Consider the following 25,598-nt stretch of genomic DNA (forward strand, 5'->3'; position numbering starts at 1 on the left):
AACATACACTACAAGTCAAAAGTTTTTGAACAGTAAGATCTGTAATGTTTTTATAGACTCTTCTGCTCACCAAGCCTGAATTTATTTGATCCAAACAGTAAAATTTTGAAATATTTTTAGGATTTAAAATAACTGTGTTCTATTTGAATATATTTTAAAATGTTATTTATTTTGTGATTTCAAAGCTGAATTTTTAGCATCATTACTCCAGTCACATGATCCTTCTAATATTCTGGATTTGCTGCTCAAAAAAAAAAAAAAAAAACAAACAAAAAAAACACTATTACTATCATTATGTTGAAAACTGCTGAACAGATTTTTATTCAGGTTTTTTTGATGAATACAAAGTTCAGAAGAACAGCATTTATCTGAAACGGATAATCTTTCGTAACATTATAAATGTCTTTATCATCACTTTTGATCAATTTAAAGCATCCTTGATAAATAAAAGTATTAATACAATAAATAAAAAATAAAACATACCAACTCCAAGCTTTTGAATGGTATAGTGTTAAAAAAGCTTTTTATTTCAGATAAATGCTGATCTTTGGACCTTTCTATTCATCAAAGAATCCTGAAAAAAAGTACTCAACCGTTTTAAATATTGATAATAATAATGTTATTCTTGAACAGCAAATCAGCATATTAGGATGATTTCTGAAGGATCCTGTGACACTAAAGACTGGAGTAATGATGCTAAAAATGTAGCTTTGATCACAGGAATAAATTCTATTTTAAAATATATTGAAATAGAAAGCAGATATTTTAAATTGTAAAAATATTACTGTTTTTCTGTATTTTGGATCAAATAAATGCAGGCTTGGTGAGCAGAGGAGACTTGTTCAAAACTTTTGACTGGTAATGTAGACTGACCGTAACAGAATAGCAATCTTTACACATGCAAACAAAGGACAGATTTTTTTTAATGATTTTTATTTTATAACCCACTTTGACCAATCAGCATTCAATTCCTCAAGAACAAAAATAAGAGAATGAAAAGAATGGAGTCATAATCAAGAGGATGTGTTTGTGGGGTGTTACAATCAGCACAAAACCCATCATTCCTTTCTGCCATAGAGCTGCAATACATCCAGACAGGATTCTTTACATTTACTGCACTGGCTAGCATTCATACAACAGTAAAAGTTCATGTGATGTACATGTTGAATCAGACAAAGCTAGTCATTTACTGCTTGGTATCTTAAAAGCAGCTGCTGTAGTCTGCTGATCAGAGTGATTGACGTCACTGCTTTGACATGGGTATGGCTCTGTTTGAAAGGAAAAGCAAAATACAACCCTGCAAAAAAGGGCACTCGAATATACAGGAAAAGTGCTCAAGAGGTTGGAGTTCTGATTATTGATCCATTACTCATCCAAAACACTTAAGATAATGCACATTGGAGATTCTTTGCACGTTCATAAATAAGCATTCTTTTTTAAAATGTTTATAAACTTGACCTGTGGTGAACTCAGTACCAGACAAATTTGATAACGGTGGTGTGTATGACAAGATCTGCCGGGGTTTGAAGAATAGGCATAGACAAGTCACTCTGACTCACAGTAAGAACAGCTACATGAACGTCGGTCAAGTTCGAAGCTTGCGTGAATAAGAACAATTATCATGAGTGCTTGATAATCGCCACTAAAAGAATCATGTGAAGTAAAAGATAATCCATTAATAGCTGATTACAGGACAGAAAAATTCACAAGCAGCTCTTATTACAGTTCAGTGTAATATTGCAAACAGCAAAAATTAATAATCAACAGTTGCCTGAACACACATTTGGATGATTTTATAAATTAAACACTCATTTCTCCCACTAACAAGCATCTTTTGTTGTCTAACATTTTTTTTACTTATCCATTCTGTAATACACACAGACCCAGGTTGAAGTTTATAAGCATTAGTTGCTAAACTTAATACCTTTTATCTGCCCTGTAATGTATTAGATAGCTTTGAATAGTACTGACACGACTTGTCTATGCAACACGGTTTTAAAATGTATTTTATGTTTTGTGTATACTTCAGTTCATAATTACATGAGTATTTAAACCTTTTATACACATAACCAAATCCTCCTGTTTGAAGCATAATCCCTTGCCCCTCCCAAATATGTATATTTATAGCCAATCACGCTCATTTCTGCAGCTCCTTCATTCTGTTGAGGGCGGAGCCAGCCTGGAACCATTCGATTTGGGTTTCGTTGAAGGTGTGGTTCAACTCAATGGTTTCTGAGCTTCCATCACTGTGCTTGATGACGGCCTGTAGGGGCTAATGAAACAAATTACAGTTATTATGGAAATTGCTGGGAATGTTAAGAAAACTAAGCAAAAAAGCAAACATTTACAGCAGGGTTTACCAAACTGGGGTCCATGAGGGAACTGCAGTTTGTTTTTTAGTTTAAAACTAATGTTACTTTAATTTTTAAAGTAATTTAGTTAGCTTACTTGCATATCATGTAACCATTCTAAGGCCTCTAAAATATCAATATGATCACAACTTGATCAAAACTGTCAACCAGACAACAGGGGGCATAGATGGTTTATACTCAAACTTTATTGTATTGCACTGCATTATGTTTTTTACCAGACATATAACTGAACTTTTAAATATCATCTTATTACATATTAAGAAATACAGAGTGACAACTGATGTTTTTGTGCATATTATGCAAGTAGTCTGTTATACTGATAATTAATATACACTTCAAACTATCATTATCCTAACGTTTTGGCCATTTAAATATCCGCAATGGCACCAACTTGCATATTTTTGCTCAGGTTGGGCCTTTGAAAAACAATAAACCTTATTTAAGATTTTGTATAAAGTTTTAATAAACCATTCAACTAAAAAAATAAAATTATTATTTTATTATGTCAGACTTTTTTGGTAGTTTACCCAAAAATTTAAATTCTGTCATTAATTACTCACCATCATGTCGTTCCAAACTCAAAAGACTTCGCTCATCTTCAGAACACAAATTAAGATATTTTTAATGAAATTTGAGTTTACTAACCCTGCATAGACAGCAAAGCAACTGACATGTTCAAAGCCCATTAAGAGAATTAAGGACATCGATAAAATAGCCCATGTGATATATCAGTGGTTCAACCTTAATTTTATAAAGCTACGAAGAAGAAAACAAAAATAGTGTCTTTATTCAACCATTTCTTTTCTTCTGTGTCAGTGTCCACCACACGTTCACAAGAATACCACAATGCACTGATGCAGAACGTTCATCTGTCCTAGTTCACTGTCTGTGTATTCTGGTTCAAATAAGTAAGACTGGGCAAAAAATTGCAAGTCACCCTCTGACGAAATTTTCTGACATGTTTACAAAGACTCTCGCGAACGCGCAGACAGACTGACACGGACGAGAAGAAATTGTTGAATAAAATCATCCTCTTTGTTCTCTCTGCACACAAAAAATATTCTCTTACCTTCATAAAATTAAGGTTGAACCATTGATTTCACATGGACTATTTTAACAATGTCCTTACCACCTTTCTGGGCCTTAAACGTGTCAGTTGCATTGCTATCTATGCAGGGAAAATATCTTAATTTGTGTTCCAAAGTTGAGCGAAGATCTTTCGGGTTTGTTACGATGACTGTGAGTAATGACAGATTTTTAATTTTTGGGTGAACTATCATTAAGTTCACTTCCAGAACAAAAGTTTACAGATAATTTACTCACCCCTTTGTCATCCATAGTTAATGTCTTTCTTTTTTCAGTCATAAAGAAATAGTGTTTTTGAGGAAAATATTTCAGGAATTTTCTCCGTATAATGGACTGCAATGGTGCCCCCAAATCTGAATTTCCAAAATAGAGTTTAAATGCAGCTTCACAGGATCTCGTTTTCTTCTTCAACTTCAAAATCGTCCTACATTGCCGTTTTACCTTTTTTTTGGTAAAGGGTGTTTGATTTTCTTTGCATGTTCACTTTGTAAACATTGGGTCAGTACTTCTGCAGCGATGTAGGACAATTTGGAAGTTGGGGAAGAAAATGAGATGGGAGTTTTTCGACATACCCTAACTGTATTGAACCGAAAAACAGTTCACGCAGACATAGACAAACATTTAAGGTTAAGGTTAAGTATATAAATTGTCAGTTTGTTTCGAAAATGGCCGATCGTTTTGCAAAGGTAAGACCCTTATAAGTCTAAGACTAGCTGCATTTAAACTGCATTTTGGAAGTTCATGGGCACCATTGAAGTCCACTGTATGGAGATAATTCCTGAAATGTTTTCCTCAAGAAACTTAATTTCTTATCGACTAAAGAAAGAAAGACATGAACATCTTGGAAGACAAGGGGGTGAGTAAATTATCTGTAATTTTTTGTTCTAGAAGTGAACTACTCCTTTAAAGGGGTCATGAACTGAGAAACCAAAATTCACTAGATCTTTTGACATATAAGAGGTCACTGTACTATAAAAACATCCTATAGGTGTGAGAACTCGAATTTGTCATTACTCAAATTTTGATATTGAAGGTGGCCTGCTAAACGACAGCTTTTGGAATGTTCTACTCGATGTAATCTCCACAAAAGAAGATTGACATCACTGCCTGTTTAGCAGTAACCAAATGATTAAGATCAAGTCGTTCTGCAGTGCCAATTTGTCTTTGCATCACGTTCCTTCCAAACCCAACGTCAGGAAAGAGTGGATGAATGTTATTTTTAAAGAAGTTCTAGACTGCGTCAGCAAGAAATCGGGTCCTTTGTTCACTTCATTTCACTGCTGATTCATTTACAATCACTGTTTTCACAGTTTCACTATTGCTTTGTCTCTTCTTACAGATCGTTTGCTATGTACTGAGTTATTTCTGTATTTTAAACATAATTACAGCAGCGTCCATCTATGATGCGCATGATGATGAATGTACGCTGTTAGCCAATCACAGCAGTGGGCGTTTACTTCCGAGTCTACAATCTGCTACACCTATTCAAACGGACCATTCTGCTGAGGGGGGTTAAAGGAGAAGTCCAAAACTGCATTTTGGAAGTTCAAAATTGGGGCACCAATGAAGTCCATTATATGAAGAAAAATCCTGAAATGCTTTCCTTAAAAACCATAATTTCTTTTTGACTGAAGACAGAAAGACATGAACATCTTGGATGACAAGGGGTTGAGTAAATTATTTGTAAATTGTTGTTCTGGAAGTGGACTTCTTTAAAATCAGGACAGAAAATAGCCTATAACTTTTAAATTATGTTTTTTGATGTAAAAATCTTGATAACATAAGTGGACCTTATGTTATGTTTTGGAGTCAAAAAAAAAAAAAAACAGTTTAGGAAACCCTGATTTATAAAACAGGCTCTATCCTATAACTCAGACAGGAAAGAGGTATATAAAGTAGAATCATGCATTAACAGAACAGCTCTTACCTTTCCAGGGGCAAAGCTCTTAAGCCCTACAATGGAGATTTTATCATCTGGGCGGATTTTGTCGTAATCAGCAGGGTTGGAGAAGGTGAGGGGCAGAAGACCCTGTTTCTTCAAGTTAGTTTCTGTTCACAAACATGACAGAAGAATTAAAATCAATTTCTAAATGACGCTTAGCTTCAAGGGGGAGGAATATTTCACACTCACCATGGATTCTAGCAAAGCTCTTCACAATGATGGCCCTCCCTCCTAAATGTCTGGGCTCCAGAGCAGCGTGCTCTCTGCTGGATCCCTCACCGTAGTTCTCATCTCCCACAACTACCCAAGAAACATTGTGCTTCTGCAAGTGGGATATTACAGGACATCCAGAAACCGTTATGAATACAAATACTTCTGGTAGGCAAAAAAAAAACAAGATGCAGTGGAAAAAAAACAATAGGAGCGCTAAACCAGCTCTTACTTTGTAATGGCGGGCAACATCAGGGACACCACCGAACTCTCCAGTCAGATGGTTGCGAATTTTATTGACGGCATCGTTCTCAATATTAACGGCGCCAATGAGCAGGTTATTGGAAATGTTATCAAGGTGGCCGCGGAACTTCAGCCAAGGTCCGGCAGCGCTGATGTGGTCAGTGGTGCACTTTCCTTTCACCTGACAACAAAGTTGCATTACTCAGAGTTATACTGAAATCCTACATTTTAAACATCCATGACTACAACTTACCTTGATGAGCACTTGGAGGTCCTCAAGGTCTTTTCCACTCCATTTGTCGAATGGCTCGAGCAGCTGCAGCCGGTTGCTCTGAGGGTTGACGTCTACTTTCAGGCTAGACCCATCAGTTGGTGGGTGCTGGTAGGTATCCTGACCTGGGTCAAAATCACGGGCAGGAAGCTCGTCCCCTGTGGGCGGCACTAGTTTAAACTTCTCTCCGTTGGGGGCTGTGAGGAAATCAGTCTCAGGGTTGAACTTCAGTGTGCCTGCAATGGCAAGAGCTGTGACGATCTACAAGGCAAAAATTATATGAAAAAGGGAGAGAATAAATGCATTTGCAAGATTGTAAAAAGGATCTCAGAGAGTGTGGCACATTTAAAAACAGGTCACAGTACCTCTGGGGAAGTCACAAAAGCATGAGTGGCAGGGTTAGCGTCGTTTCTGGCTGTGAAGTTCCTGTTGAATGATGTAACAATGGTGTTCTTCTCTCCCTTTTTAACATCACGTCTGCAAGAAAGATTTTATTGGTTTATGATATGACTTTATTACATAGCTTTTTTACACAGTTCTTTGAATTGCCTGATTCCGATTGGTCAATAATGGAATTATGGTAAAATGTTTTTGCATAAACCTGTATGACTGTTATTCCAGGACTCTATTACTCTGATTTTGCTAGGTTTATATCTCTTGTATGACTCAGCACCTTCTCTCTCTTCTCACAAATCGATTTCTTACCCAACGAGTAACCCTTTATTGACTGGGAAATTGTGCAGTCAGCTGTACATTTCAATACATTTCTGACTTTTGTGTCAATTTTGAAAGAAATGATTAATTTTAATTAATTTAATGTATTCTTGATAAATAAAAGTGACAGTAAAGACATTCTATTTTAGGAAAATGCTGTTCTTTAGAATTTTCTAATCAAAGAATCTTAAATAAATTATTTGTTTTCTACAGAAATATAACCAACACAATGTTTAACATTGATAATAAAACTAAATGTTTCTCAAGCACCAAATCAGCATATCACAATGATTTCTGAAGGATCATTTGACACTGAAAAAAATGGAGTAATACATGCAGAAAATTCAATTTTGCCCCATGTTAATTTTATATGTTATTAGTACTTCACAATATAACTGCTTTTATTGTATATTTGGTGAGGATAAAATGCTTTTCAAAAACATAAAAGAAAATCTGCAATGCTGAATGACAAATGCTTTACCTGTCCCACTGACCGATGCAGGGTCCACAGGCATTAGCCAGGACAATTCCACCAACATCCCTCAACACCTTAGCCTGCAGGTAAAGAAACACATTCAATTATTTAATGCAGAACAATCAAGTTATTTGGACCTACACACTGAACACAATGAAGTTACAGTTGAGGTCAAAAGTTTGCATCCCCCTTACAGAATCATTAAAAATGGTAATTATTTTACCAAAATAAGAGGGATCATACAAAATGCATGTTGTTGTTTATTTAGTACTGACCTGAATAAGATATTTCGCATTAAAGACATTTACAAATAGTCCACAAGGGAAAATATGATTTTGAGATCCATCTTTTCACACTGAGGACAACTGAGGGACTCATATGCAACTATTACAGAAGGTTCAAACACTCACTGATACTAAAGAAGGAAACACAATGCGTTAAGAGCCAGGGGGTGAAAACTTTTTGTCTTCTGGGAAACATGTAACTATCTTCTGTAGCCTCTGAAGGGCAGTTTTAAATGAAAAAATATGATATTTAGGCAAAATAAGAAACATTTCTCCATTCTGTTCAAAAGTTTTCACCCCCCAGCTCTTAATGCACATTTTTTTCTTCTGGAGCATCAGTGAGCCTTTAAACCTTCTGCAATAGTTGCATACGAGTCCCTCAGTTGTCCTCAGTGTGAAAAGATGAATCTCAAAATCATACAGTCATTGTTGGAAAGGGTTCAAATACACAAAAATGCAATAAAACCAAAGAATTTATGGTGACTTTTCTAAAAAACACAGGCAGTTTACCTGTTCAGGAGCAACTATCACTAAACAAAAAGCACAGCTGTTGATCATTCAGGGAACAACACAGTATTAAAAATCATGTGTATGTAAACGGGTCATTTGTATGAATTCAACTATTGTTTTCTCGTGGACTATATGTAAACATATTTTATGAAAAATATCTTACCCAGGTCAGTACTAAATAAACAGTAACATGCATTTTTTATGATCCCTCTTATTTTGGTAAAACATTTACCATTTTAATGGCTCTGAAAGGGGGATGAAAACTTTTGACCTCTTCTGTATTTTGAATAATAAAATGCCAAGGCTCTCCAATTTAGACTCACGTAGCCATCGCGCTCAATTGTGGCACGAATCTGCTCAGACCCAGGGGTGACTGTGAACTGGGCTTTGCATTTGAGTCCTTTGTCCAGTGCTTGTTTGGCCAAAGAGGCAGCTCTGCCCATGTCCTCATAACTGGAGTTGGTGCAGCTTCCAATCAGGCCTGTAATGTTCAGAGTGCATTTATTACAGGGAGCCGTTTTAGTGAATAATGGCCAAAATCAAATGAAGTGGACACTAGATCACTAACCAACTTTAACGTCCAGAGGCCAGCCGTTCTTTTCAGCGACAGAGCCAATGTCTGAAACAGGGTGGGCCAGGTCAGGAGTAAATGGGCCATTGATGTGAGGCTTCAGCTGTAAGGGAGTACAATAAAACATGCTGGAGTGCAAAAATCATTAACACTGTATTGTAACTGTAAGATACATTGACCTGCTCTTACCTCACTTAGGTTAATCTCAATTATCTGGTCGTAATGACAACCCGAGTCAGGCACCAGCAGATCTTGGTTCTCATTTGCAAGAGCAGCGATTTCTATGAGGGATAAATGAAATGAGAGGCCAAACTTTTTTTCAGCAATGAGCTACATTATCCATCGATGGGAGTCTATCACTGCTGCTTACCTCCACGACCCGTCTTCTCCAAGTATGTCCTCATACGGTGGTTGTAAGGGAACACAGAAGTGGTAGCTCCAATTTCAGCACCCATATTACAGATGGTGGCCATTCCTGATTAGAAAACCCAAAGTAATTTTCTGTTTTTACAATGACAAACATAATACGTCCACCTCCTTTTTGGCCCTCACATACATACAATTTTAGCCCTGATTTTCAAAATTGGAGGCAAACTGATGAGTTAACAGATTAAATATCTAAGCCTTCTAACTTTCCAATTCCTGTAATGCAAAATGTGTTTTGAGTAAAACTGACAACAGTTGTGTAGCGTTAAAAGAACAGCAATTTGAAAGTCAACTATTCACTACAGTCATGCTATAGCTTTAAACAGTCAAACTGGACTTTGTACATATGTGGTTCACAGATTTACAAGTGATTTTAACCTCATCTGTATTTGAAACAAGTTACATACTGTTTGCCAGCTAACTACCATCCTCTGAAAAATTTAATTCCATCTGGACAATAATGTCTCAACACTTCTCATTCATTATGACATCTGCTGCATACCATAACTAAAGCTAAATTTATCATCGCATGCCCTGGTGCACTATAATTATGTATGTAGACCTTTCATTATGGATGTAGAATTTCAGTGTAAAGTCACAGTTAGTAGTTTAAGTACTGCTAGTATTTAATCTGACCAAAATAAAAAAAGAAAGTTCAATCCCAAAATAGTTCAAAATGGTCACTGTGGGAGCAGCTACAATTATGATCCTTTACTAACTTCTATAATAGCAACAATTCACTTACATCAATAAGTTTCATCATGCTTATACAAATATTGATGTATTAAATTACATGATAAAACATAAAAGTTAGGTGTCATTCTAACAAAAAAATCTTTTTAGAAAATTAACCAAGTCCAAATATTGCTTAAGCAAGTTGTTACCTGTGCAGGAGATGGAGTCCACACCAGGGCCGTGGTATTCCACAATGGCACCAGTGCCACCCTTCACTGTCAGAATACCAGCCACTTTTAGGATGACATCTTTTGGTGAGGTCCAGCCAGATAATGTGCCAGTCAATTTCACACCGATGACCTGGAAAAGCAGATATTACCTATGAACACTTCAATTTGCCTTATATTAGATAACAAGTGTCATGTTCTTAAATTAATACACAAACATTAAAAAGAAAGTGGCAATACTGGTTTTCACACCGCACAGTTCTAGAAACTAGCCCACAGGGTCGTTCCTACACTCTAAAAAATTCTGGGTTATTTTTTTTTTTTTAACCCAAATGCTGGGTTCAGCCTGTTTAATCATTTTATTGGGTTATTTTTTAACATTTTGCTGCTGAGTCATTTTTAATGCTGTTTTTTTTTCTACCCACCTGCTGGGTTGAGCTTGTCTCCGAAAAAACAACCCAGCTGCTGAGTTACAGTCACAGCGTGTTTTTTTTTCCCTTGTCCTCTACAGCGGTTTGGTACACTTCTTCAGCGAAATAAAGGTTTGTATACATTTTACTTAGTTTATAAAGTCCATACTGTGCTGTAAATTCTATCATTTTATGCAACATACAAGTACGAGATGTCAGTCAGCTGCGTCAGTAATTTACATGATGGAAACACCTTTTACCATGCATTACATAAACCGAATTTTATTCATTATAAAACTTAATGTAACTTAATTTGATTTGAAATATGTTCTCTAATCTCAGTACTGTTTCTTTATGGGCAGGTTATAAAGTCAGTCACAGCATCTTTCAGCTACGAGTGAAACGTGAGGCTGCGGTCTGAGGTTCATATTCCCCCGGCGAACAGCAGCCTATCGCCGGGTCAGATTTTGGCGACACACCAGCACAAGAATTACCGCTATTTCAGTGAAAAGTGACTACAGAGAATGGTTAAATACACTTAGATTAAAATACTACATTTAAATGTTAAACGAGTTTAAATGTGTGTAATATTGTAAGCTATGCTGTATCCATCCAAACAAATTCAATCCATCTTATATTTTTGTCCATGGGTGTTCTTGCTTAATAATAAATGTTCATCTTTTGATTATTGCTGTTGCCTGTATAATTCTGTGTGTGATTTTTAATTTCCAGCCTATTTTAAGCCAGCAATATAGTCATTTTTATACAACAGCTGACTTAAATAAAACAAACCAGCATGTTGGGTAAAAACACTTAACCCAACCAGCTGGGTCAAAATAAACCAGCATGTGTTCTGTCCAATATTTACCCAGCGTTGGGTTGCCAAATAACTCAAATTGGGTTGTTTTTAACCCAGCAATTTTAAGAGTGTAGAGAACCAACTTCTCCTTCAGGCCATTTTCCTGGTCACATTCACACTGGCAGCAGGAACTCTAAAGCAGCCAACAGCGACATCTTAACGCACGGAATTTACAAACATCACCGAGGCTAAGAAAGTCGGCTGTAATTGCGGTTTTCATTTTTGTGGTGTACATGGCTGTTTAAAAATGTTGTTTAACCGGTGTTTCATATGCATTCGGCCAATCAGCCTACACTTGTCACTAGCAGACATAGAACTGTTTTAAACCAGAAGTAGGAACTAATTTAGTTCCATCAAATGGAGCTCCTGGAACTAAATACGTTTGTAGTTCCTGCTGTGCGAGCAGGAACTAGTAGGTACTTGAAAGCCTCTAATAGCAACTCACGTTTGGACACTTCAGCTCCCAGGGGATTCCTGCCATGACATCAACAGCATCAGCTCCACCAACTCCAATGCAGATGCAACCCAGACCACCACCATTAGGGGTGTGAGAGTCTGTACCAATCAACATGACTCCAGGGTACGCGTAGTTCTCCAAGATAATCTGAAAAACAGATTTTTAAAAATCCATATTGTTTGCCAGTAACAAGAACATACTGGATTCTGTGATCAGCTAAGTACAAAAAAGAAGAAATATATATATATAATAAGCATTACAATTTTTACAGACCAAGTGTCCAAAACAAAACCGCTACTAGTTGACAAAGAGTCAACATTTTTTTTCTCCAGTACCTGATGGATGATCCCAGAGCCAGGTTTCCAAAAGCCAACGCCATATTTAGCCCCAGAACTAGCCAAGAAGTTGTAAACCTCATGATTCACTTCCTGGTTCACAGTGGGGAAAAAGAAAAAAAAAAAAAAACATTGAAGAAAGTGACTTTCATTCATATAGTACTACAAATGTCAACTAAAAGGATAGTTCACCCAAAAATGAAAATTCTTGCAATAATTATTCACCCTCATGTCATTCTAAACCCATACGGCCTTCGTTCATCTTCAGAACACAAATTAAAATATTTTTGATGAAATTCGAGAGCTTTCTGACCCTCTCTCTGACCTTTTCTTACAGCAAGGGTCCTACAACGTTTAAGGCCCAGAAAGGTACCAAGAACATCAACAAAATAGCTCATGTGACATCAGTGGTTCAACAGCAATTTTATGAATCATCCACCATTATCGAGAGTACTTGTTATTAAGTACGTGTTACAAAACAGTGGTTGAACCACTGATGTCACATGGACTATTTTGTCAATATTCTTGGTACCTTTCTTGGCCTTGAACATGGTAGAGCCCTCGCTGTCTATATATGGTCAGAAAGCGCTTGGATTTCTCAAAGATTCCTTCATTTGTGTTCCAAAGATGAACAAAGTCTTACGGGTTTGGAACCACGTAAGGGGGAGTAGTTAATAACAGAATTTTTATTTTTGGGTAAACTAACCCTTTAAGCTAAATTGTGAGGCTAATAAGTCTGTGCACACTGTACCCTTTTAACAATATCACTATATAGCATTATTCACCTTTGCCCTCTGTAGATCTTGGGCTCCTCCGCTCTGGGCCTCAATAAGATGGTCACAGTGGATAGTGGATGGAACTGCCACTTTTGGGAGTCCACTGCTGATGAACTGCAGCATGGCCATCTGCGCTGTTGCATCCTGCATAGCAACTCGATCAGGTCGCAGGCGCAAGTATGTGCGTCCTCGAACGATCTCCTGTCCAGATGGGTCATCCAGGTGGCCATAGACAATCTTCTCTGACAGAGTGAGTGGCCGGTTGAGTCTGAACGATGCAGAATTGCATGTAAAAACTCAAGACTTACATTTTTAAAAACTGACCAAGTGCAGCAACAATAGTTAAATGAGCATATTTTGTCTGTAAGAATAAATAAACAACTCTACAAAAGATAAGGAGGGCAAATAAAATTAAGCGTAAAATACTGTAACACTATCTGACCTTTTGCGCACGATGTCAATATTTGAGCGTAGCCTGTCATAGTTGATATAAGAGTTTGGCTCGAAGCGGCTCATGGCCACTTTGGCCTTGGCGTTGAGAGCTGCCGCCACATGAAAGCGTCGGGCACCCTGACCCAGAGCAAGCTGAAATACACAAAGAGAGAATCATTGCACAAAGAACTGGGACACAAACTGAGAAATCACATAGTAAACTACTATAAACATGGTTCCAATACCTTTGACCCAATTTCCAGTATTTTTTTTTCCTTTTATTGACACTGCTCTCATTTCCCAGTCCTTTTTCAGGTCTGGAAATGAGTTGTAAAATTCCTAATATTTTAAATTTCCATGTGACAGTGATAACATTGTATATTAGTAGTTCTTTAAATACATTTCAGTTGATATACACAGCAATTAATCATACATGTAGTCAACCTTGACCACAAGATAAGTAAGATTTTTAATGTTTTTTAAAGAAGTCTCTTCTGCTCACCAAACTTGCATTTATTTGTACATTCTTACAGCAAAAACTACAATTTTGAAATATTTTTACTCTTTAAAGTAACTGCTTTGTTTGTATATTACATTTTAAAACATTATTTATTCATGTGATCAAAGTTAAATTTTAAGCTCCATTACTCCAGTCTTCAGTGTCACATGATCCTTCAGAAATCATTCTAATATGCTGATTTGCTGTTCAAGAAACATGTATTATTATTATTATTATTATTATTATTATCATCATTATCGTCATCAATATTTAAAACAGTGGAGTACATTTTTTTAGGATTCTTTGATGAATAGAAAGATTCAAAGATTTATCTGAAATTAAAAACTTTTGTAACATTACACACTATACCATTTTTTAGGGGAAAAAAAGTATAGAAATTAATACATTTATTAGCAAGGATGCTTTAAATTGATCAAAAGTGATAATAAAGACATTTCAGATAAATGCTGTTCTTCTGAACTTTCTATTAACCAAAGAAACCTGACAAAAAACCCCAAAAAAACTCAATTTCAACGTAATAATAATAATAAATGTTTTTTGGGCAGCAAATCAGAATATTAAAATGATTTCTGAAGGATCATGTGACTGGAGTAATGATGTTAAAAATTCAGCTTTGAAATAACAGGAACAATTAACATATTTAAATAGAAATCAGTTATTTTAAATAGTAAAAATATTTCACAGTTTTACAGTTTACAGCAGGTTTGGTGGGCTGAATAGATTTATTTAAAAAAAACATAAAAACCTTACTGTTCAAAAACTTTTGACTGATAGTGTACCTGTTATGCCTTACGATAAAACAAGACAGTACCAAGGTTATCTGAAGCAGTTTTTCAACCTAATTTATTACAAAAAACCATTTACACGAAAATGCTTCTAAATTGTACATACTGCCTACATGTTTTGTAAACTCACATATTTTAAAAATGACATTAATATGGATTACAGGTGTAAATCATAGTGTGAAATCACAACAGCTCACTTTGCTCAGTATGATCAAACCTCATATGTGAAGCTATGATAATTCTGAAACACATATAATAACGCTATATAGATAAAATATTAACATTTGGATTTATAGATACGGTGTTGTCGTGTAAGCAGCGGTTAATCTTCATCGGCGGCACCGTTATCCTCACTGCGCTGTTTTAACCTTGTATTCACCTTGCGACTAAAACCAAACAGCCAGACATGAAAAGTCCACAATAGGTGATTCGACAAAACATTTATAAGTATTTCTGATTTCGTGCTTTGGCTGTCCTGTATCAAACAGCTGGAAATAAAGATTATACGCCATCCGCGAAGCACAGCGACGCAAACGCGTCTGCTATGACATCCTTGGCCACAATGACCTGTGAGCAGATTTCAGCACGAAAACAGACAGTTCACTCAATCTGTGCAGCTCAAACTTTCAATGACAGCTGTGAATGCCATTAATAAATGAATTAAGAAATGCAAACCATGCGTGCTGACAAAATCAAATGTAATTTTTCATGTACCTGAAGCCGGGCGACGGTTAAGCAGTAGGTTGCCATTTTGTTCACTGACAAAGATGTGACGCTAGAAGATGACGTGACGATATAAGAACTCATTGTCTTGGAAGGATGATGAAATGTTTGGATCTAATTGTGTCTAGTTTTTAAAAAACAACAATTTAAGATGCTCATATTTTCTCCTCATTATTTTTAAACACAAAATATGTCAACAAACAGAGAGAATAATAGTAGTGATCAATTCTAGTAATATATTGTCCAGGTGTTCATCTCTTGCTTTTAGGACCTTGTCTAAAATTACACGAACATTTCTAAATTTCTATTTATGTACCAACTTGTTAGTTTATTTAACGTAACCATAAAAGCAATATAATAACAGGCAACATAAAATATACAAACATTTATTAAAAATATAATGACAAACATAGATTGACGATATTTAATTAACACTTTACAGTAAGGGTTCATTTTAACGTTGAATATTTTCGTAACTACATTAGTTAAGATGAACTAACAATGAAAATACTTCTAAAGCATTTATTAATATTAATGTTAATATTAATTAATTTTGTATTTACTAATATTATTTAATGCACCGTCACTTAATAATGAGTTGTATTTTTATGAACTAACATTAACAAAGATTAATCAATACTGTAACAAATGCATTGCTCTTTGTAATGTTAGTTAGTGTTAACTAATGGAACGTTATTGTAAAGTGTTGCCATACTGAAAAATAATAGCAGCCTATTTTTTCGTGTGTTTGATTACTTTAAGAGACTGTTTTAAAGAGACAAGCTCGTTATAAAAAGCCTAATAAAGAAATTTTTATTATACTTTATTTTAAGCTAATATCATACATAAATGATATTTCACAGAGAAAATGTGCACTCTTTCTATAGATTTTCTACAGTTGCATGTAAGATAAGGTTTCCAGACTTTTTTCGTCACTTATGATCATGTTGTACAGCTGTGTCCAGTAGGTGGCAGTAATTGGTAAAATGCTGCGCAGCCGTCAAATTCAAAACATGAGAATAAGGAAGTTCGAAGGTCATCACATTTAAAGCTCTTTAGAGTTTATATTGTTTTTATAAATTTCTTGTTTTACATTCTCATGTTTAAAAGGGTTTCAAAGGATACTGTGAGATCAGTATTACAAAAGACAGTATTTGAGTTATTCAAGTCTTGTAAAAATAAAAGAATTATTTTTTTGTCATGACCATTTAAAGTTCAATCTAATTTTTCAACATCTTCAGTTTATATGTTGCAAAAAATACATTAATCACAAACAAAGTTTCTGGGCCATTCCACCAAATGGGTGCCATTTGCTTCCAAAACTCTTCCAAAATAAATAAATAAATAAATAATAATTTTCTAGATTTTTTTTTTTTTTTTTCAGATGGAATCAGGTAATACATATATGTAACTAATCAAAATCTGTATTGGTCCATCTCAGGTAACTTTATTTAATTTTTTAAATAGTTTTGTTACCAAAACTCTTATGTCTTTTAAAAAGCATGTTTAAAAATGTCAACAAATTCTTTTATTTTCCCCCCCAGACAGGTGTTTATTTTAAAGAAATGGTTGGTTTCATGGTCAAAAAAAATAATATTTATCATAAAAAAAATCAGTGTATCTACATAAGGTGTATTTTTCTAAAGTACACAAACCCATTTTTTTTTTTCATTTTAAAGGTGACTCAAACCTCAAGTTTATCCATTTTTTGTGATGCAATTTATTAAACAATGGGACAAATGATGGATCAAACTTAATTTAAAAAATTGTGGTTTAACTTTTGTTTTTGTTTTTTTTTTTAAGAAAAAATTAATAGTAACAGGAATGAATCTGGGTAGCAGGATTGAATATCCATTATATTACTATATAGGTTTGACTGCATATGTGAGGTATTAATGCTTGCACTGATATAGTCAAGAGTGTTCAACACTGACTGGTGAGCTGACCTCACAGCTAAAAAAAGGCCAAATCATGTTTGGCTACTTTAATCTATTAGGGTTATGTTTAGGAGTAGAGGATGGGTTATGAGATAAGATATAAATAATGGAAAATAATAAATATAAAATATTAAGTAAAAAATGATATTAAAAATAATAAACGTAACAAATAATGCCTTTTCAGTTTTTCTGTGGATATTGTTTTCTTACAGCGCAGGTCACACTCAAATGCCATTCCATGTTTGGGTCTAATACATAATTGCCTCAGGACAGAAATTGCAAGTGCATTTTCTGTCATAATATCAAACAACACTGCTGGAACAACCATAAGTTTTCTCTGGGCAAAAACATTGTCTTACTGTGCATAAAAGGCCAGAACGTTGAGAAAAAGATGCGTTTTTAAATGTATCTAAATTAATATGGATGTAGCCTAATACTTACATTAATAAATCACTCATTCCTGTTACTATTACTCAGTTACTATACCTGAGTATAGGATATATGAGTATATGAGTAACAGGACTAAAAGTAACAGGACTGAGATTTTAGAATAAAATTAGCAAATACATAAAATATAACCACATGGAGTACAAATTAATATTATGAGGACACTCAGCAATTTATAGTGATTTATCAAAGATTTGTATTTTTAAAATAAACAAGTAACATCTAAGAACTAATTTAGGTAACAGGACTGAATATTTATAATGACGCTCCCTGCCACAGTTACAATATCATCAAATATACAGAAAAGAAAATAAGACCACATGCTTTTGATCATTTCATTGCCTTCAGAAGATCCAGATGTTGCAATATTATGTTTAAAAAGTGTCTTGTGGAATTTTCCCAGTTTTTTAGAGGGGGGAATGTGTTAGGGCAACAGGACTGAGTGAAAACCTGGGGACATGACTAAAATGTGTATTTTCTCTAAACTATTATACATTTATTTTGAAATAAATTTATTTAAATCACAGATGGGATATGGAGGTACACAAAAATGCGAAACAAAAATTATTTCTGAAGGATTTTTAACATTATATTTCATGTTAAAATGTAGTGTTAGACACTGGGGACATGCATAAATGCTATATTTTCAGTGTTTTAGGTAGTTTTTAATCATTTTTCAAATTAAATATTTTGCAGTCAGATTAATGTGCTTTGTACTTTGCTTAATAATAAAATGTATTTTGTAGTTCATTTTTATGCATATTTGTACATGTTATGCCCTGGGGACAGAAATGGCACCCATTCGGTGGAATGGCTACTAATAGTTGTATTTAGGCCTATGGGATAAAATCTATGAAAATGGCTTTGTCTTTGACTGCTCCCTTTGCCAAGTATGTTACAAATGTCTAATCTATGACACGCATGACTTCTTTATGACTGGACTGTTTGTTTGGAATTTGCCCAGTGATTTGCTAAGTGGCTGTTCGCTCTTTTGAAATGGCAAAACATCACCCAGATTTGATTTTCTGCAGGAAACAGGCTGGAGTTGGTAATACTTATTCTTTCTTATGTACTAAACTCTAAATCTAGATCTAGGTTGTTTAACAAACAAATATATAGGCCTCCTTGGTCACCAGTTAACGTCTTAAACAGATATTTATTCTGAGAAAAACCGGCAGAAGTGTTAAGTGTAGTAACAGATGGAAACGTTTTGTTGTTTGTTTACAGTGTCCTCTGTAGTTGGAAGGCAGTGTTGTCATTATCTATTTTTAACCTTTATGCTGTTTTATTTTTAATGGGCCAAGCGTATTGTATCTGTTGGTTGGAAATTTCTAATATTTTCAACTGTTTGCAGTACTGTACTTTCAATAATTGCTGTTCTGGCTGTACCTCCTGTACTTGGCTTGCAGATGTATTTGGCATTGATTCAGTTTGATTATGTGTAAATTGCATTGAATCTAATTTGATCTTTCCGTTTTTTGCAGCTATTGGAAGACAGTGTGAAAAATGTAAGGCTTGGATTTTATTGTGTTATGTTGATGCTTTACTAATGTTACATGTGAAACATACTAAGCAATTCATATTAGTTTTCAGTTATTTCATGTTTTAATATTAAATACATTTTCACACTTGTTTGTTTTTAGAGATGTTTAATTAAAGAAAAAATAATAACTGTGCATAATAAGTAAAATATAAACACTTCAAGACTGATCTACCATGAGCTTGAAGGCTATTGAGTGATTAATATATGTCACAGCATTTTCACAGTTCTGTGTGATCAGGATGTTACTGCTACAATGTTGGGCTCTTTAACTCATTGTATTACATTTATGCATTCAGGAAGCAAGTTGGGAAGGTTACATTTGAATTGTAATAGGTTACAGATTACTCTATTTAAAATGTAATAAGTAGTGTAACTTTTCAATTACTTTATTAATATAACTTATTACATTCAATTAATTTTCTAAATTTGTAATATTTTCAACTGTTGATCATTTTGAAACATTTAAACCAGGCAGAGTTAACCTTACAGTAGCACTGATTACTGTCAGGCTTTCAAAAACCCTTTATCACTTGAATTAAGATTATAATAAGTAAGGGATAATATACATCTTTATTTATTTACAACTGGCTGGATGTACATTATGCCACTTACACAGCTGCTTGCCACAAAAGTTAATAATTAGACACGAAACACTGATCTGAGTTGAAATATTTGAACGCAAAGCTTAAACTAGACAGACATTTGCAGTCATACCACTTTAATTACACAACATTTCACTACATAAATAATTAAGTACTAATCCTTATATAATCTAATATAATCCATTACAGTGTACAAAACAAAATGGCAGCAGCTGCATTTGTATGAAACAATAGAGCGAGTCCATGATAGCAGGATGACAGAATTAAGAAATCATACACATAATACTGAATTTAATTTTATATTTTTTTATTAGCTACCCACAGTGTTGGGAAAAGTTACTTTTAAAAGTAATGTGTTACGATTTTGCGTTACTTTTTAAATCTGGGCAGGGCTTGCTTCTTTGTTTTTAATATAAAACGATTCTAATGTGAAAGCCCTTTTACACCAAAAGTGAAATGAATTCACCTCAGGCTGAAAAAAAAGTGCATTTATGCAAGAGGTCACTCTTCCGGTATAAAAAAAATGAAGCACAAATGTTAGTTTATCTAAAGTAATTTTTGCTTATTAGTATGGTTGAATTGCATCATCAAAGGTCAGCAGCAGAGACACTGGTTAATTAAATTTGATTAAATACATAAAGGATATTTGTTTTATTTAACATATGTACATATACATCATATTCTGAGTTTGCATTTCACTGTTTTTTGTTCATTTTGAGGAATACCTAATCTGTTTTTTGAGTGAGATGAATTAATGCATGTTCACATTTAGTCTAGAATACAATAATATCATGTTTACTCACAAATTCCCAACAGGAGACTTGTCAATCAATAAACAGGGAAAAAAGTAACTCAGATATTTTCTTAAAAATGCAAAAAGTAATGCGTTACTTTACTAGTTACTTTAAAAAGTAATATTATTACGTAACTCACGTTACTTGCAATGCATTACCCCCAACACTGGCTACCCAAACGCAAAGCTTCCACCAAGAAAAACTATCAAGTGTATAGTTCAAACTTCCCTGGTGAAGAAACCAGCATATGCTGGTAGGTATGGTTTGATGCTGGGATGCTGGTTAGGTATGTTTCGATGCTGGTTTACGTTGGTCCTTTGCTGGTTTATGCTGATCCTTGACCAGCAACATGACCAGCATAAACCAGCAAAGGACCAGCTTAAACCAGCTAAGCACCCACTCAAACCAGCATAAAAACATACCTACCAGCATATGCTGTTTTTTTCACCAGGGTTATAGCGTATAGCGTGTTATTAGCTTTTATTAGCTTTAGAATCAAGCATTCCACAGCACCGTGTGATAGTTTAATTTAAAGCACAGCCACCACAAATTCAGACTTAACACCTCTTATTTGCTTTGAGATCATTCTGAGGTTAAATACAGATTAGAAATCATAGCAAGAAATAGTTTAATAGCTATGATACTGGTTTTGAAATCAAATGTTTGCACAGTTATGACAGAAAACACTGGCATCTAACAATGCTATAGAAAAAAATAATAATCTTAAAAAAATAAAGTATATGCATAAACCCAAATAGGAAATAAAACAGTTATCAAATAAGCATGTGTCCTATTCTGTGTCCTAAACCCCTGAAAAAGTCAATTAAATCTGTATGTGCGTGTGTGTGAAAAAAAATCAGATGTTACCCCCTTTGTAATCATTAACATTTTCAAAAGTAACTGTAATTTAATTACACATTTTTTCTCAGTAACTGTAACTAATTACAATTACATTTTCTCCCAGTTACTTGCCAACACTGCTCAAACTAGTGACAATTAGCAGATGTTAAATTAGGATCTGTCAAATGTCTGTTTGTTTTCTGTTTAAGGTGATGGCAGATGCGTTATCTGTGACTCTTATGTCAGGCCCTGTACACTAGTTCGTATTTGTGATGAATGCAACTATGGGTCTTACCAAGGGCGCTGCGTCACCTGCGGAGGTCCTGGAGTATCTGACGCTTACTACTGCAAAGAGTGCACCATCCAGGAGAAAGACGTGAGTAAATCTGCTAGGTATTGTTTGACTGCTGCTAAATCTAGATTGCCCATTATCAGGGATTTATAATCCTATATTACTTCTTTCTTAAATCCTTGGACATCTGTTTAATCTCATGTCAAAGCAAAAATGTCAAACTGTCTGTTTCATCGTTACACAGAGAGATGGCTGCCCCAAGATCGTAAACCTCGGCAGCTCGAAGACTGACCTTTTCTATGAAAGAAAAAAATATGGCTTCAAGAAGAGGTGAAGAAACAGAGGGATATTATTCGTAGTGAGAGTTTTCCACTTTGTTATCAGACTTTGTACAATAAAAGGTGTTCCCTGATTGTCTTGGTGGTCCTCTCTTGCTTTTAGGACCTTAAAATTACAAACATTTCTAACAATGATTCTGAAACCTGTGATCTATTTATAGCCAACTTGGATACAGCAAGGTCTGTTTGTTAACATTGGTTAACTACATGTTTTTTAATCGTCTATCCTAAAAACTTAATACAAAACACATTTGTGACCCTGGACCACAAAACCAGTCTTAAGTCGCTGGGGTTTATTTGTAGCAATAGCCAAAAATACATTGTATGGGTCAAAATCATTAGGAAATTAAGTAAAGATCATGCTCCATTTCCTACTGTAAATATATCAAAACTTTTGATTAGTAATATGCATTGCAAAGAACTTAAATTGGAAAACTTTAAAGGCGATTTTCTCAATATTTAGGATTTTTTGCACCCTCAGTTTCCACATATTGAAATAGTTGTATCTCTGCCAAATATTGTTCTATCCTAACAAACCATACATCAATGGAAAGCTTATTTATTCAGCTTATTAAAATTTTATAAAACTGACACTTGTGACTGGTTTTGTGGTCCAGGGTCACATTTGTCACTTATGGTCATGCTGTAGCCTGCTGTGTCCAGTAGGTGGCAGTAAGATTCTTCGGAGCCTTCAGTCCAAAACATTAGAAGAAAGAAGTTCGGAGGTCATCGTTTCTTGGGCCGCCGCTAGTGTTTTACTAGCAGTGTGTGTTCGCTCTTTTATAATGGCAAAACATCACCCAGATTTGATTTTTTGCAGGAAGCAGGCTGGAGTTGGTAAGGTTTCTGTTTATTAGATCTAGGTTTAGCGTTGAATACATATGTTTAATAGCTATTCAGTATGTTTGTTTAATGAATAACGTATAGCTAACAACGCAGTGAGGATGTTTGCTAGCGCTAAAATCGGGTGAATGAATAGTCAAATTAAAATAAAATTGGAGGAGATTAATGTATTGCTCTAGGTGGTAGTTAACGGCTTTACCAGATATTTATTTTGAGAAAAATCTGTTTAGGTATCGTAGCATCAGATGGAAACGTGTTTGGTCGTTTGTTTACAGCGTCCTCAGTAGTTGGAGGGCAGTATTGTCGTCATTTTTTAACCTCTTTGTTGTTTTGTTATTTGTAATTTTTCAGTTTGATCAAGTGTGAATTACTAATTTGATCTTTCCTTTCTTTGCAGCCATTGGAAGACTGTGTGAAAAATGTAAGTTTTTGACTTCGTTTTTTTCAAATTTCAAACCTTTTCGTTTTCAGTGTTTTTTTTAATATTCAATTAATTTTCACATTTATTTCTTTTGACGTTTGGTTAAAGTACAATTAATTACTCTTTTATGCATACTAAACAGTGTCCCAACAGTAGAAAAAAAAAAAACAGTAGAAATTTATTAACAATGCCACAAAAACATTTTAAAATGACTACAATGAGCTCCAAGGCTGTTAAGTGATACATATATGCTACAATTCTGTAAAAAGAATGGTGGTTCTTCAGTGTTGTGCTCTTTAATTTAAATGTCTGTTTGTTTTCTTTTTAAGGTGATGGCAAATGCGTTATCTGTGACTCTTATGTCAGGCCTTGTACATTAGTTCGTATTTGTGATGAATGCAACTATGGGTCTTACCAAGGGCGCTGTGTCATTTGTGGAGGTCCTGGAGTATCTGACGCTTACTACTGCAAAGAGTGCACCATCCAAGAGAAAGACGTGAGTAAATTTGATCTAGTGCTAAAGTATTGTATGTCTGTGTTGCCCAGTGTTAGTGAAGTGCAAACATTTTTTCCTTTTTCTTTTTTAGTACTTGGGTTGGTGTTTAATCTAGTGTTGAATAAAATGTTAAATGTAATTATGATGTGGTTTTACATGCATGCTTTCGGTTAAGTTTCTAAAGAGCTATTTGGTTTATTGTTACACAGAGGGATGGCTGCCCCAAGATCGTGAACCTCGGCAGCTCCAAGACTGATCTTTTCTATGAAAGAAAAAAATATGGTTTTAAGAAGAGGTGAAGAAACGGGGATTTGCCTTATTACAGTTGTTTTTCCATGCAAGAGTTTTCCATTTTGGTATCAGACATGTTGTTACAATAAATTTTTTTAATGTTGTTTTGCTGATTATTCTGTTTTGTTTGATTTGATACTCTGCAGACTTCTTTAAGAATGGAGATTTGGTTCTAAGAATGAATATTTTATCATTTTTTTGGACTTAGCAGCTAGGAGAAATATAGAGATTTCAAAATGAGAGACCTGTGTATTTTGGGCTTATTTATAATTAATATTCATTATGCATAAAATCTATGAATATTATTGGTGCTTTGACTACATGATAAACTATCTGGTATTTTATTCAACATAACTCTTGTGGCTTCTCTCAGGGACACAGCATCACAGTAAGGATAGACTAAGAACATCTTCAATATATAGATTTTACTAGTATAAGTGCAATCTTTTTTTAAACACATTATCGTATTAGCCAAATATCGATCAGTCATCAAATCATATGTATATGGGCTATTCTAGACAACTGGTGCAAACTTCTGTCCCACAACCAAAATACACATTTAAAAATCTTTTAGGTATTCAAATCTTATAGATGTTTACTAAGGTCCTTTTATGATCTATTGAAACTAAAAAAATATTTAAAATATCAGTAAGCTTAATGTATATAAAATCATCATTTGGTGGGATCTTGCAGTTGGGAGGTGGCTGTCCTGAACCCTAAACCTGAAATTTCAACTTATGAAAATGATATTAAAATAATTTTTCCGTTTTATTCCATTGCTGTTTTTTAAAATATCTTTTTGATTTTTGTAAAAATATTTTATTATTATTATTATTTTTTTTTTTTTTAAATTATGAAACTTTGTATATATAAAAAAAAATGTGTCCCGCATTTTCATGTCACTATAGTCCATTGGCTGAGACTGTTTTAAACTACACCCCTACATTTATGATCAGGAAATTAAGAGTTCAGATGGAAAAGCCTCTAAGTCCATCTGATGTTTTCCTTTAAAATAAGCATTTTTATCATGCTTCTATGTATAGGTTTCTGTCTAAGTACAGGTGTTCTGATTGGGCTGACGATGGGATTTAGTGAGTTTGACGTATGTGTGTCGAGAGCATTCACTCAGTATCATTATCTCATTTTTGACAAAGATGGCTTTTAGAGGGTTTTGTGTCTGAACTCTTCAAATATTGATGTGTCCCTCTCTCTAATAACCACATGGTGTAGATAGGCCCCATCATGTTGAGGTATATGTGTTCAAAAGTCTGAAAATCTGTGTGTAACTTTACTACCAAACACCATTTTTCTATAATTAAACACTGGGAGTTATTCCATAACATTTAGTTTTTATATTTGTACTGTGCTAGCTAATCATGTGCTGATTAGCTTCTTTGAGCTGGGTTCAAAAGTATCTAAAATCGTCACCACTGAAACCGTTTTGACCAAAA

At 34.5% G+C, this 25,598-nt stretch overlaps 3 protein-coding genes across 4 annotated transcripts; 2 read left to right on the forward strand and 1 right to left on the reverse strand.

Moving 5' to 3' along the window:
• Positions 1 to 1,334: 1,334 nt before the first annotated feature.
• aco2 (aconitase 2, mitochondrial) lies at positions 1,335 to 15,401 on the reverse strand. The gene is made up of 17 exons (XM_051124208.1): positions 15,295 to 15,401; positions 13,286 to 13,428; positions 12,853 to 13,111; positions 12,068 to 12,160; positions 11,721 to 11,879; positions 9,989 to 10,139; positions 9,049 to 9,153; positions 8,868 to 8,959; positions 8,676 to 8,781; positions 8,431 to 8,588; positions 7,320 to 7,393; positions 6,490 to 6,601; positions 6,107 to 6,385; positions 5,843 to 6,034; positions 5,590 to 5,722; positions 5,386 to 5,507; positions 1,335 to 2,272 (listed from the first exon to the last, which is right to left on the reverse strand). Exons 1-17 carry the CDS (start codon positions 15,385 to 15,387, stop codon positions 2,138 to 2,140), a joined length of 2,406 nt encoding a protein of 801 aa, XP_050980165.1. The 5' UTR covers positions 15,388 to 15,401; the 3' UTR covers positions 1,335 to 2,137.
• A 3,247-nt stretch (positions 15,402 to 18,648) lies between these two features.
• phf5a (PHD finger protein 5A) lies at positions 18,649 to 22,863 on the forward strand. 2 transcript variants are annotated; one of them, XM_051123534.1, is made up of 5 exons: positions 18,649 to 18,735; positions 19,172 to 19,195; positions 21,676 to 21,842; positions 22,003 to 22,088; positions 22,760 to 22,863. In XM_051123534.1, exons 1-5 carry the CDS (start codon positions 18,684 to 18,686, stop codon positions 22,770 to 22,772), a joined length of 342 nt encoding a protein of 113 aa, XP_050979491.1. In that variant the 5' UTR covers positions 18,649 to 18,683; the 3' UTR covers positions 22,773 to 22,863. The 2 variants fall into 2 exon arrangements, with proteins under 2 accessions (XP_050979491.1, XP_050979492.1); XM_051123535.1 differs by lacking the exon at positions 22,760 to 22,863 and having other exon boundaries at positions 22,003 to 22,170.
• LOC127173637 (PHD finger-like domain-containing protein 5A) lies at positions 22,792 to 24,251 on the forward strand. The gene is made up of 4 exons (XM_051123536.1): positions 22,792 to 22,933; positions 23,337 to 23,360; positions 23,690 to 23,856; positions 24,066 to 24,251. Exons 1-4 carry the CDS (start codon positions 22,882 to 22,884, stop codon positions 24,153 to 24,155), a joined length of 333 nt encoding a protein of 110 aa, XP_050979493.1. The 5' UTR covers positions 22,792 to 22,881; the 3' UTR covers positions 24,156 to 24,251.
• The last annotated feature ends 1,347 nt before the right edge of the window (positions 24,252 to 25,598 follow it).

The sequence above is a fragment of the Labeo rohita genome, chromosome 12 (genome assembly GCF_022985175.1).
Source record: "Labeo rohita strain BAU-BD-2019 chromosome 12, IGBB_LRoh.1.0, whole genome shotgun sequence".
NCBI lineage: Eukaryota > Metazoa > Chordata > Actinopteri > Cypriniformes > Cyprinidae > Labeo > Labeo rohita.